The following is a 14,108-nucleotide window of genomic DNA, read 5'->3' on the forward strand; positions in this document are numbered from 1 at the left end:
ATTCTGTTAAGTTATGAAAGTTGAAGTAAATCCCGGATAACCCTTGTTCTATGGAAAAGAATCAACGGTTGTGCCTCTTGATGAGGAAAAAAGCATTGGTCTCTATGATCCAAGTGTAAGTCTCTTCCCTTGATTTGACCATGTGACTTATAGATTCGGTTGGATCAGTTTGGTTAGTTAAAGCTCTTGACTACGAAAGAATAAATTATCCCGAAGGAATCACCTGTGCTTTCTGGGCACGAGGGAAGTTTTTCTGGGTTTGGCTTTGGAAGAACCGAGGGATTACTCTCTTGTCTGGATATCCGTGGGTGAGGCCCCGAGTTCAGAGAGTGGTTGCAGGATCAGGGTGCCCAGTTTTGTCCACTTAGGCTCCCTCTGTAAACAGTTAAAAAATAGGCATTTGTTTACCTTTAGTGGCTAATCTCTCCTAGCTAACGAAGGAATTTTCTTTAAACTTCTTTTGTTGAACATCACATGCAAAGTTGGGAATATAATTGCATTCTCCGATTAAACATTAGATAGTTGAAAGTCCTCATTTCCTTAGATACAAAGTCAATGTATATACCCTGTCCCAAATTTGGACTGATTCCGTGAAATGCCAATTGAGTCAAACTGAACCTGGAAAATTCTAGAACTTAGTTGGACTTGGTTAGTGGCCTCCCTCACCTATAAATAGACCCTCAGTAATTTGTAATAAAATACTAGAGCTATACCATGCAGTTTTATATTAAAATAATCATATTTCTTATTATCCCTTAAATTTTTCTCTCTCTTGGAAGCTTGGAGCTCTCTCTCTCTACAACAACTGATGTGAATGTGATGAGATGTGAAATGATGTGGTGTGATGAAAATGAATGAGAATGAGATATATTGTGAGATAAATGTGCATGTGAATGAATGAATGAGTGAACGTGATGTGATGATATGTGGATGTGATATGGATCTAAATGAATGTAGATGGATGTGATATGATATGAATGGATGAGATGTGATGTGGATATGTTGTAACATGATGTGATATGAATGGATGAGATGTGATGTGGATATGTTGTAACGTGATGTGATGAGGATAGATGTGATGAGATGTAATATGATGTGATTGGATGAGAATGGATGAAGGACGATGGGAATACATATGACTCGATGTGGAATACAAATGACTGGATGTGGAATAAGTAATGTGAATAGAAGAATGTGGAATAACGAGAAATAATGTGGAACAATGAGAAAAGATGACAGTTTGTTAGAAATTGTATTTATGACCTGTTTTTAAATGACTGTTTTATGTCAAGAATGTTGGGGAAGCATTTTGACCATCTTGTGTGAATGAGGTCGTGGAGACCTAAGTGATAAAGTTGCAACAGCTGATGGAGAGTCAATGGAGGACATCTTGCATAGCAAGGTCGGCTGAGGTCTTGTGACTAGCCTCGGTTCGATTTAAATGGTGAGCTTTCGGGTACGGTGGATGAGGGACCAAGGAAGCCGCCCATGAGTGAAGCGCGAGCAGGTGACCTACAAAAGGAGCCTAGAGGGTGCTAACCATACGGTGCTCGGGCTCTGGGTCGCCCCGAAGATACCCACGCGTGCATCAAGGAAGAAAATGAAATAAGGAGTTAGAGTTCTTTTCTGAACTCGGGGAGAGTCCATCTGGATTTTTCTTATGTGATTATATTTTCAAGTAATATGAGCTAGAAACTATTACAAAGGCCCCTGAGAGAACAGGTGGTGAGCGTTCTTGTTGCCAATGATGCCATAGGTACACCGATGAAGTAATGATTATAAATTAGAATTCAAGCTAGACATTTTGGAGGATTATGATCAGTGATACTATGGTTTCATTAAAAGATTGTTTTAAAGACATCTGAATCTGTGAAATAGGCAATTTTATATTGGGTGTGTAAGTGGTGTGACTATCTTGAAGTTTGCTTGAAGCACAGGCTAGGGAGCCTGGGAACTCTTTTCCCCAGGTACTCAAGACAAAACATAACCGAATTCCTAAATGGATCCTATCACTACAATGGTTGGGCAGTTGGCTAACCCATGGGATTGGATGGGGTTAGGTTGGACTGATGGATTCCTAAAATGAGACTCAATTCTGTTAAGTTACGATAGTTGAAGTAAATCCTAGATAACCCTTGTTCTATGGAAAAGAATCAATGACTGTGCCTCTTGATGAGGAAAAAAGCGTTGGTCTCTATGATCCAAGTGCAAGTCTCTTCCCTTGATCTGACCATGTGACTTACAGGTTTGGTTGGATCAGTTTGGTTAGTTAAAGCTCTTGACTACGAAAGAATAAATTATCTCGGAGAAATCCCCCGTGCTTTCTGGGTGAGGGAAGTTTTTCTGGGTTTGGTTTTGGAAGAACTGAGGGATTAGTCTCTTGTCCGAATATCCGTGTGGGAGAAGCCCCGAGTGAGAGGCTCTGCCCTACATATAAGAAGTGCTACTTCCGCTGCTAGCACCCCCAAATTCGTTGGCGCAGAGGGGGCAAGGATTGATAAAGTTTGGCATTTTGTTACAAAAGGTTGAGCGTTTATAACAAATGGAAAAAATTTTGGCAAGCCAACGAATACATCTTCAAGAAGCCACATTCCTTTGCAAGACACCACCACCACCAACCCACTAATTGGATACCTTTAATAATTTCTCCATTAATTTTCCAACCTATAAAATCAACCCTTTAATTATTAGAAATAAATCGAGGTAATCAACAATAAACATAAAGTAACTAGTATGTCCCTAACATTAACCATATTTCTAGCAGTGATTTAAAAACTTGCATTTCAGGATCAAGTGTTGCTCATTCACATTGAACAAATTTATTGCATTTGAGGATCACGTAATGCTCATTCACATTGAAAAACTTCATGGACTTATTTACAAAAACATGTTTGGCAATTTCAATCTGGCATTGCTCAATAGGTGTATCTATTTTTCATTAACTCTAAGGGTAGCCAAGTGGCACATTTCTTCATCCCCGATAATAGAAACTCGCGTACAATAAGAAGCATATAATCAAGTAACAAAATGTGAAACTTGAAAGTACCACTCTACACAAGAGTACACATCACCCTCCTTTAGCACCACGTTTGTCTTCTTATCCCAACCTTCTCCAAGAGAATTTATCATAAATTTCTCAGTAAAACAGTTTTGCAAATGAACATGGATAGGTTGCAAAGTGGATTGATTACTTTCAAAAAGGTAAACAAAACCTATACAAGAACAAACCAAGAGAGTCGTATAGGCCTTGTAGCTTTAGAGAACTTTAAAGATCTATGGATATCATTTGAAACCTTGGCCTTCAAGATTTCGAAAGACCGTTGATCAAGGATTGTCCATTCTATAGAAAACCATGTTTTCATCATTTGGGCCAGGATTCAAATATTGTGCAGTATATACACGTTGCACACTTGCAAAAGTAGACCACATTCTTTTGACTCGTTCAAAATGATCAGCCTTCCCTTCCAATGACCTTTAAGTATCCCTCGTTGTCGTCCATGGGGATCTATGATACTAGAGTAGACTACATGAAAACCCAATAGTCTTTTTTGAATGTTTCTCCCTTCCAATGTCCATTGCCATCTTTGACATTATGCAGAATATTAAAGAGATGGAGTCCTTATAGCGGTTTGTGGAACCTACATAAAACATGATGAGGGGATAGGAAAAGAGCTTGAATAGGAAAACTCTAAATCTCCCCTAACCCTAAAATTAGACAAGTGAGTGGAAAATCTTAAAGTAGATGAGGGAATAGAAAAAAGAAGGGAGTGAATCCTCAACAAAAACATAGGAGGAGTAAACAAGCAAGACTAGTGGTAAGAAAATAGAGATGTGGAAGGCTAATAAAAAAAGGTTGGCTTTATGGAGAATATGGAGAAAAATAGGTATTAAAAAAAAGCATAGTGTTACAGGTATATATTTTATCATATTTTTTATGCATAACGATTGTAGAAAAATATGGTTGATTTAATGTGTGCAAAAATTAGCTTAATGAAATGTGTGAATGTGCGCAAGGTTATCTATGAATGAGCACAAGGTTATTGTATGAGTTATTTTTGTTGGCCATGTGCTAAATTTTTAAACAAATTCTTTATGCACGCTTTTGCATGGCGTTGCTATATTCCTAGCACATATGCTAGAAGAGTTTTAATATTTACACTTAGTGTGTGAACAAGCTCTAGTACTTGAGCTATTTTTGTGAAAAGTGTAAAAGAAAAGTCCAATTTTGTATGCACAACTATTAATAGCTCCTTGGGCTATTTATTGAATACAATTCTCAAAATACTCATGGAAGTGGAAGTGGAGCTACATGCATGAGGAGGGACATTGCACCCAATATTGGAGTCGTGCTTGTTAATTTGTATTATTTGTTATTCTCTCAAATATTAAAATATGTTGAACATGTGGTATTTGATAAGTTATTTGATTTGATTTAATCAATTGTTGCTAATTTCTTTTAACTCTATTTTCCTAGAAGTTTAGATCTGTAACAGTGGTATAGCAAGGATCTAGGAAGATGGAGGCAAGATTTGAAGGCCTGAAGGCTTGATTCAAAGGTTTTTGAAGGTTGCACTCTATTATCCAAGGGGCATAGATCAAAGGATAAAGGGGGTGGTAAACCACTCTGCAAAAAACCATTAAACCATCTTCTTCTTCTTCAAAAATAGTTTTCCTCAATCCAAACCCTCTCAATGATCCAAGTGTATGGATTGAATGAGCTTCTAAAGGAGGTTTGAGTTCCACAATTCAATTGCTAAACCACTAATGGAGAGAAAAGTCCATAATGAAGGGTGCTTGTGCCTCTACAAATCAATTTATGGAGAATACACTTGCGGGTTGAATTTTCTTTTTGGGAATTAAAAAGAAAAGCTTCAAAAATTCTTCTCCAACGAGCAACAACGCTATTTTTCATTCCTCTCTCTTGTCTTTCTCCATGACGACGACGGTGCGATTGAAATTACTATGCCTCCTTCTCTATTGTGTGTTGCGCGCAATAGTTTCTAGAGGTGTTATTGCTTCTGTTTTTAAAAAAGTTTTCTAAGCTTTACAAAGCAAAGCTTTAATATTTAAACTTTACAGCTTAAAGCTAAATCTTTATAAGCTTATATTAGCTTTAAAAAGATTATTTTCAAAGGCCTTCGAAGGGGGTTCAAGAGGAAGAAGAGGCTCTGCATAAAAGAGAGAAAAAAAAAATTAAAGAATTTTAGATTGCAAAAAATTCAAAAAAAATAAATTTTTCAAATTACAAAAAATTCACCAAAAAAAATAAAATAATGATTTCTTCTCTTCTTACAAAAAATTGAGAGAGCCTCTTGCGCAATAAAGTTTTCGGACATCCAAGAGCATCAAAGGAATATCGACATTCGACGATTCTTGGAGCACGCTGACTAGACCAATCAATTGACAACGAATTCAATGATTCTAGAGCTAAGTTTTTCATCTCCATTTATTTATTTGCATTATTAAATTTCATTGTCTTTATCTATATTTTAACCTTAAAGCTTTTACAATCTTAAACCTTTCAATTTCCAAGAGACCACAAGTCTTGAAAATTTCAATGGACTCAAATCACATTCAAGAAAGTTGAAGGTTTCTTACATCATCAATCCCACAAGAAGAGTTCATCCATACCTCATGTTCGAATAGCTGCGAATTTATTGAAGAGCGATTTTATTTTCTTACCTTCATTGCAATTGGTTTTAAATTTAGTATTATTTCAGTATATCAAGAAATTCTTATCCTGGTTATCCTCTTTGATAATTTTTCAACTCTTTTTACGACTTCTTCGACAAGTTGTATTATTCGATTTATTGTTCTTATTGGGCAACATCAAAGGTTTATTTGATTATTATTCCTCGTTGGATGCCAACCACTTCGAGTGCTTCAACAAAGCTTCATTTGAATATACGAAACTGAAATAAGTTTGCTACTTTTCCTATTTTATTCCTGCACTCATATTATTTTTCTTCCTTCTTCTACAATCGTAAACTATCCTCTACCCCCAACCATTCAAGAACAACTTTAGTCACTTCAAAAGAAGATTCTTGCTGAGAAGAAGTTGAGGATACATTTAGAAGACATCTTATCTCACAAAAAGAGGTATAGACATGTCAGTGCTACATCTTCGGATTTCGATGGTGAACAAATTCAGCGAACCGTACAAGCTACTCTCAGAGCTCAAGAGTCTACAAAAGAAAAGAAGATAAGTCGCAAAGCTTTTACTTTTTTAAAATTTTTATCGCAAAAAGGATGCTCATACCATACTTGCTTGGCTCAATCAACTAGATGATTATTTTTCAGGGAAGAAATTCTCTGAGAAAGATAAAATCAAATGTGCTACTAAATCACTTGGTGGACAATGCACCATTATGGCGAAATGTCACTAGAACCAACAATCACAAACCAAAATCTTAGAAGAGATTTCAAAAACTCATAAAGAAAGATTTTTTACTTTTACAATATAAAGCTGAAGCTCGACAATGATTGTCTATATCAGACAGCTTGACAAAGAGAATATATCGACTTATATGGATAGGTTTTGAAAAACTTTATTGCAAATATAGGTAATTGAGAAGGTTCACACCAAGGATAAAAGAAGAAGTTCATAGCAGATTTGAAATCTACAACGATTAGAGGTAAATATGTTTCAACCACATTCTCTTAGCTCAACTATTTCATTAGCCTTAAGAAAAATGATTTTTCCAAGAAACCAATGGCACACCAAACCTCAACATCAACATTTTAAAAGCCTAAACCCTCTCCAAAATCAATTGATACATCTCTTAATGACCATAACACAAGTATTGAAAGCTCGTGAACATGATTCAAAGAAGTGTTACAGGTGTAACGAGATTGAATATATCACATCAAATTCTCCACAAAAGTCAAAGTTTATTTCACTAGGACTCAATATGATCAATGACGATGAAGAAGAAAAATACTCCTTAAAGAATTTTACTTTTGATACATAAAAAAAACTCTCCTTAAAATTAAATTATTAAACAATCAAATGAAATAAATATGTTATCTCAAAAGACGGAATAACGGACCCTTCCATCTTGAATTATACTTTATGAATTTTTTCACTATGTATTAGTCTTGTGGGGTATGAGACACAAGATTAATCATGTGTGAAGGATTCCGACGCATACTTATTTCTAGATCTGTGTGGGATAATTTCTGGTGCTAAGGGACACTAGAATTAATTACATATAGAAGTACTTGATATGATATCGTTTATTATAATTAGAGAACATACTCAAATTTATGTATTATAAGACAGTTGTTCTCCTTTGCTCGCAATAAGAAAACACGCACTTGAGGTCAGTTGGAGGTCAGTTGCTTATCCAAGAAGAAGGGACGTTACAAAATGTCCACCCTTTATAGTTGTACGAGGATACCCAGATGCTAGTGTGCCATCCTTGTGAATTGGTATCGTAGGTGACTCCACATTAAATACTGATTACCTAGTGGTATTGATATAGCTTGAGATCATGCTTGATGCGTGTATGTTGTTGAGGTAACTACATACGATCAAAGTGAAACAAGTGGTTTACATGTGCCATGCTCATTGGAGTGGAACAAGTGGTAACTTACTCCATGCTAGATGATGTGTATAATGATACAATGTTTGTTTATGCATGCTTGTGCATGGTGTTACTATATTTCTAGCACATATTTTTGATTATTTACACTTAGTGTGTAAACAAGCTCTGGTGCTTGAGCTATTTTTGTAAAAAGTGTAAAAGCAAAGTCCAATTTTGTATACACAACTATAAATAGCTCCTTGAACTATTTATTGAATATAATTCTCAAAATACTCATATCGTGGAAGTGGAGCTACACGCATGAGAGAGGAGATTGCACCCAATCTTGGAGTCGTGCTTGTGAGCGAAGTATTATTTGTATTCTCTTAAATATTGAAATATGTTGAACATGTGGTATTTGATAAGTTACTTGATTTGATTTAATCAATTCTTGCTAGTTTCTTTTAACTCTATTTTTCTAGAAGAGTATAGAGCATAATATGATGATACTAGTAGCTTTAAAAAACCATATGTAACTGGTGTAAGACGGCTTTCGGAAAAGTTATGTTGCTTTTTGAAGTATTTTTAATTTTACATTTTTGGCACGTTATTGGCCGCACTGCGACAATTTGTGTAGAAAACGATCATGATATGATCCTTGTGCCAATCATGCTTGATCTTTCCTTGCCTTGGCCAAGGTCTTTCTAGTAGCATCGGATAAGAGGATAAGTAGGGCATTTCAAAGGGAGGGAGGGAGGGAGGGAGGGCGGGGGGGGACGGACAAACGGACGGAGGGAAACTAGAGAGTGAGTGAGTAGCCGGGAGACAAACTAAAAGTTGGATCAAAGAGCTGTGAGACTACTTTTGAACTTGTGGATAAAAAGTGCACTCCACTTCCCCTTCCATTGGTCCACCTCAAATATTCTATCATTAGAAGATGGATTAAGAAATAAGACTAAAGGCCCATTGTTAGTCCATTTCTCCCCTAAATGGGGAAGAAACACCTCAACAAAAACATAGGAATAAACAAGAGAGAGTCATGGTAAGAAAATAGAGACATAGGAGGCTAATAAAAAAAGCTTGGTTCCATGGAGAATATGAAGCAAAATGGCCAAAAAAAAAAAACACGACCACACAAGTTTGAACAAAGATTATGGAGCACAAAAAGCAAATGCTGGTAGCTTTAAATAACCATATGTAAGTGTAAAAGGGATTTTCAAAAACTTGCAAGTAGCTTTAAATAACCATATATAAGTGTAAAAGGGCTTTTGGGAAACTTATGCTACTACTTTGGGGGATTTTCATTTTTATTTTTTTGGCCGACTTAAACTCAAGGAGGTTGCATTTGCCTAAAGGACAAGATCTACTAGATGATGTTCAAGGAACTATCGGGACTCTCTAAACAAGAAAGTTGCATTTCAAGACATACGGCCACAGAAACTCCAACTATGAGTCCAAAGAAATCCAAGAGGCAAAACAAGGAACTACGTGTCAAAGTGGGGCTCCAATAAATTTGTGGGTCATACTACAGGTGTATATTAGTTCCAAGTCAATTACAAAGAAGCTCATTGACTATCACCATGGAGATATAGCCCCCATTAGTGTTTGGCGGTAGGCTACTGCATACTAGAAAAAAAGGCAAGCTTAGGCTTCTGCTTGCCTTTACAACCAAGTGGGGGTTTGAAGACTCACTTTAGCAACATCTTCTAAATGCAAGCGACCTAGGTTTGTTTTGCTTTGCCGCCCCAAATTGATGTCTTCTTTTGTTACTCTCCTAATTTTAATTGAAAGAGATAATATGTGTCTACTATTGATAAGTGAATTCTCTAGAAATCATCAAATTATATCAAAAGTCACTTCACTTTCATAAGGAATAAATCAAGATAATAAGTTTTGTGATAAGAGGCCTAAAACCTTGCAAGGATAAGCTATGCTATCTACCAAGCTACCTCAAGCCTCATGATAAATTTAAAAACGTCATGCTCCACCCACTTAATCTCCCCCCATCTCAAATAGCTAGCAAACACTTTAAGCCTTTCACAAATGTGGATCTCCTATGGCCTTTTTTCACATCTCAAAATGTTGTATGGGGACCCTAATGTGATTAATGGCAATCCTCGCAACATGTGACATGTGTCTTTGAATCTCAATCTTTGAACAAAATCGTGAATGCCAATAGTTGAAAATGATCTTTGTTAAATTATAACTTTGTTAAAAAAAGGGGGATGGATCAATCCAACTATAAAGCTAGAGGGTGACCATGCATATGAACCAATTCAATTCATGTTTTTGCTAAGATGGAGGTTGACAGCATCAAGGCTATATACTTGAAGGTGGCAATTTATCTACTCAAATGCCTCGACAAAGGACTTGTCTACTAGTTTTATAACTCCACCTTATACGAAGGTAAATGATTATTTGAAAGATTACATCAACTTCAAGGGGCTAAACTCCAAACTTTACAAGGGTGAAATCATGTGGCACTTGAGGACTACTAATGAGCTTTGGAGAAACATCATGATACGCAATCTCCCAATCTTGCCCTTTTTTTTTTGACCCAATTGAAGTGAGAATGTTTTAAATATCAGCGTTAAGACCCACAAACAACAAGCTTACTAATTGAGTCCATGGTTCTACCAACTACAATGTATGGGTACATTTCTAGCATATGGCATATATAGCAAACTACAGTGCATAAACCATGAGAAGTCATAAACAATAAACGATCACACACAAAGTATGCATATTTAATACTGTTGAGCTCACATTCATCAACTTAAGGCCTTGGATCCACCAACTTTGACTTCTTGAAATCTTTAATAAGCCTCCTCAAAGCAATATCTACTCTACTCTACTCCCCTTTGTTACAATTGTGCTTACATGAACACCTCACAATTACTAAGGGTAGTGTCGTAGGGCTCAAAGATGGGAACTACCACAAAAGTGCTAAAATGAGGGAAGAGTGGTTGTATCACTAGCACCATTTTTTTATTATGCTGCTTGGATTAACCATCCACTGTGTCAGTAACTGCTATTATCAGCGAGTGTAAAATAACTGTACCTAGGAACAGCACAGGTTGTGAAGCTTGTAGCACTCGTCTTGGAACAGCAAAGGCAATCAGGTCCAGGCGAGGAATTCTTAGAAATTTTAGTTCTATAGGAAAGCAAGCTTGTTTACCCTGTTGTCAGCCAAGCAATTCAAAATCTGTGGACTTCAAAAGGAGACCGAAGATCACTGACAATTCATCAAAAGCTACCACCCTGCTCAGATGATGCTACAAACCAAGAGAATACACTCAAGAGGACACAGAAGATACTAAGCCACATGCATAATAGAGACTACTGGCAGAGTAAATAGTTTTTTTTTTTTGGCAAATTTTACGACTCTTAAAGCTGTGCAGCCAAGGATCAAACCCAGCACCTGCATTGGCAGGCTGGGCCACTGCCACTCAGACTAGAGCCCGCTGGCAGTACAGAAAACAGATTATTTTGCTTCAATACTACAATATTACCATGCAATGAATAAAGGGCATTACCCAACCTGCCACATGTTTACAAAAGGAAGACATACAGAAGTTCATTAATTCAGGACCCTATTCCTATCATGTGCTCACCAAAAATTTTACCCAGTAATTAAAAATTGTTTCTATACAGAAGATTTACAACCTAAATGTGCCATTGCCATTGACGCAAAGAAGGAAAAGCATAACCTTTGCCTGATCTACAGCTGCAGCCCTGTTCTACGTCTTGTTGCTCTTCCATCTACTTCTCTGTGCTAAGAACTCAGATTCCTCAATTGTACAACAATAATACTCATGTTATCACAACCTTCACCCGGCACAGTACTTGGAGCCAGGCAATGGTCAAGAAGCCTCTCACAAACCGCTGATAGACATGATGCCTGTAATGCACATTGCAAGCTTCAGAATGTGAGTACCTTGGCAACCAAAAGACCATTACAAACCTTACTCTTTTAACCAAATACCACAGCTCAAAAATTTAGCATAATCGCTTACATTAAACCTTTTCCGTCATAGCATACCGTTTGAATGTGCTCGTGAAAGAAGTCCACTACACCTTGACTTGACATGACATCCCTGACATAAGAAAGCACGATATCATTGTGATTCCTAGATGGAATTCAGTAGACAGCATCCTTAACTAGGTTTAAACAAGCTGATGCAATTTCAAAAACAGAAACAGACTTGTCTACCTTCAAAGGTGGACTGCAGTTAAAAAGCTCTTACCTACAGCGATGTTGGTACTCGAAAAAGTAAGCAGGTCTCCCCCTCTAGCTTGTAGCCTTCTGACCTAATAGTGCACTAGACAGAACCAGGCCCAACCCTACTCACAAGATGGCAGCTTAGCCCCCACAAGGCCTGTCTAGCTAGCTAACTGTACACACATCTAGAATGCTGCAATAATTGGGCTTCATTTGTAATTATACAAGCCATGATCTCAATCATCATCACACAACCTGCACACAACGACTGCCTGGACAGAGGTGCTATACAAGATCACCATGAGCTCTAGCCATGCAAGGGGATACAATTATTGATTCAAGAAAGATTTGGCCTGACTAATGGGATGATCAGGAACATGTACCTCTTGGTTTTAGGGTTAGCAGACCAGCAGCTATGGAGGCTCAAACTGATACATGGTGATTTGTGTAGTAAAGTGAGAATGAGAAATGTAACAAACTGAGAGAAGATAATTGCACCATACAATGCTTTTTAGGGGTTGAATGCCTTATCCTTCTCAACACACTACTCATGAGGCAGTGACACTTGGCTAAACTAATGACATCATTCCTTACACAAACAAACACTCTCGTGGCTATAAGCCCTTGTTCACACACACACACTTTCACCTCTAAGAAGTGTTCACACACAAGAAACTTTGAATACCCAACAATCACCCCTTCGGAGTTAGGATGGTGTTATGACAAATAGCCTTCATACTTGGGGTAATTTGGGCTCACTAACACCACGTGATGCAAAAGATCACAATGGCCATACCTGCGATGATACAACATATCACGATCAAGCTTGCAAATGGAGCTTGACCACACATAAGATTCTTAAGCTTCCATAACTATCCCCTGACTCAAAACAAAGATAACATAGGAATGGAACCTTTTATAAAATAACGCGTCACAAGCATATAAGAGAGAAAACACACAGTTTATTTAATTCAGATTCCAAGGAACATCCCACGCAGAAAACCCTTGACTCACACATACGCACAAAAAGGAAAACTTTTGGAAGTTTTAATGACTTCCACAGTGTATGTCGATAAAGAACAATCTCTAAAGCGGCGTTTCCAAGATTCCGACACTCGATGGTGACGTGTGGGATATGTAGTTGCAAGGAGGAGATGCTTTGTGATGGTGCTTGCACTACTGCTAGGTACATTCCTTTTTGGCATAAAAGCCAAGCAAGAGAACCCGAGAGAAAGGTTGAACTCCTCCATGATACTTTATCTCAAAATATTAATGATATGAGCACTTAGTACTGACATATGATGTTAATGGAGAGGAGCACCATGAAGACTTTGACCTGCTCAAACAAAGCATGGAGCAGGTGGTTGTTGCACATAAGAGAGGCAGAAGGAGCAAGTTGAGGAGGTGCAACCAAGCGATACAAGCACAGAAGAGGTGTACTAGAAGCTGAATCAGGCCTTCGTAAGGGTTGTGGCACGGGTGCTTAGCTTATCTTCAAGAAAACAACAATTTCACACGTAAAACCTTGAGAAAATCTAAAAATAAACAAAAGAAAGAGAGTAGAGAAAAAAGACACCACACTAGGGGTTGAAATAGCCTTGGGTCGACACCCCCCCGTCCAACCCCTTCCGAGTTATATTAGATAAAACTCCTAGGAGGAGTCTTGAGTACAAGTTCTTAAAGCTAGAGAGCTCTCTTGTCTTTTTACATGCCTCGACAATGAGAGAAAACTGAATTTAGAGTTCTTGCCCAAAAGCACTTGAGAAAAGTGCTTTAAACTCACTTATAGTCCAAGAAGCATCTTTTTAATAATAAAAGCTCTTCTCTTTTGGTTTTTTAAAAAGCTTTTAATCTTTTGCTTTCCAAAAGCTAGTTGCATCATTCCAAGCATGTAAGGTGACCTTGTGCTACTTTCCCACCACGTGCCAATGCCACATCACCAAGCCACATCATCAACGCCATGCCACTTTTTTTTAAATTTATTTAGCATGTTGTGTTTTTGCATATCAACAACCTGTAATTTGATGCTTCAATGATATCTCTCCAACTTATTAAACAGTTGTTCTCAACTGTTAAGTCTTGCTTTTCTCTGCTTTTTTTTGTGGGCTTAGCTCTTCTCTCTGGCTCTTGAGACATGGTTCTTCATGCGGAATGTCGTCCTCTTCTCTTGTGCTTGGCTTTGGGGAGCATCTTGCCCTCATGGTTTTCACCCTTCACATAGAGTGATCTTGGGTTTTGACCCCTCTCGCAAATACTCCCATCACTTGCACCTCTAGAGTCACCTTAAGGCAGGAGTTTCCCAGCATAATTCTTTTCCTCTCAAGATCAACATGCACCCGTTATATGTTCGAAGACACAAA

At 37.6% G+C, this 14,108-nt stretch overlaps 1 protein-coding gene across 2 annotated transcripts in view; it reads right to left on the minus strand.

The window, feature by feature from the left end:
* Window positions 1-11,045: 11,045 nt before the first annotated feature.
* LOC147638579 (putative protein phosphatase 2C 11) overlaps window positions 11,046-14,108 on the minus strand; it is a 110,398-nt gene continuing 107,335 nt past the window's right edge. The window contains exons 10-11 of one of the 2 annotated variants that reach the window (XM_086798498.1): window positions 11,569-11,623; window positions 11,046-11,427 (exon numbers count right to left, since the gene is read on the minus strand). In XM_086798498.1, coding sequence (XP_086654624.1) covers window positions 11,302-11,427; window positions 11,569-11,623 — 181 coding nt within the window. In that variant the 3' untranslated portion in view covers window positions 11,046-11,301. Of the gene's footprint in view, window positions 11,428-11,542; window positions 11,624-14,108 lie in introns of both variants that reach the window. The other variant, XM_086798499.1, reaches the window with a different exon arrangement.

This window comes from Cibotium barometz, chromosome 5, assembly GCF_041138505.1.
Source record: "Cibotium barometz isolate CiBa-2024 chromosome 5, ASM4113850v1, whole genome shotgun sequence".
NCBI classification, from domain to species: domain Eukaryota; kingdom Viridiplantae; phylum Streptophyta; class Polypodiopsida; order Cyatheales; family Cibotiaceae; genus Cibotium; species Cibotium barometz.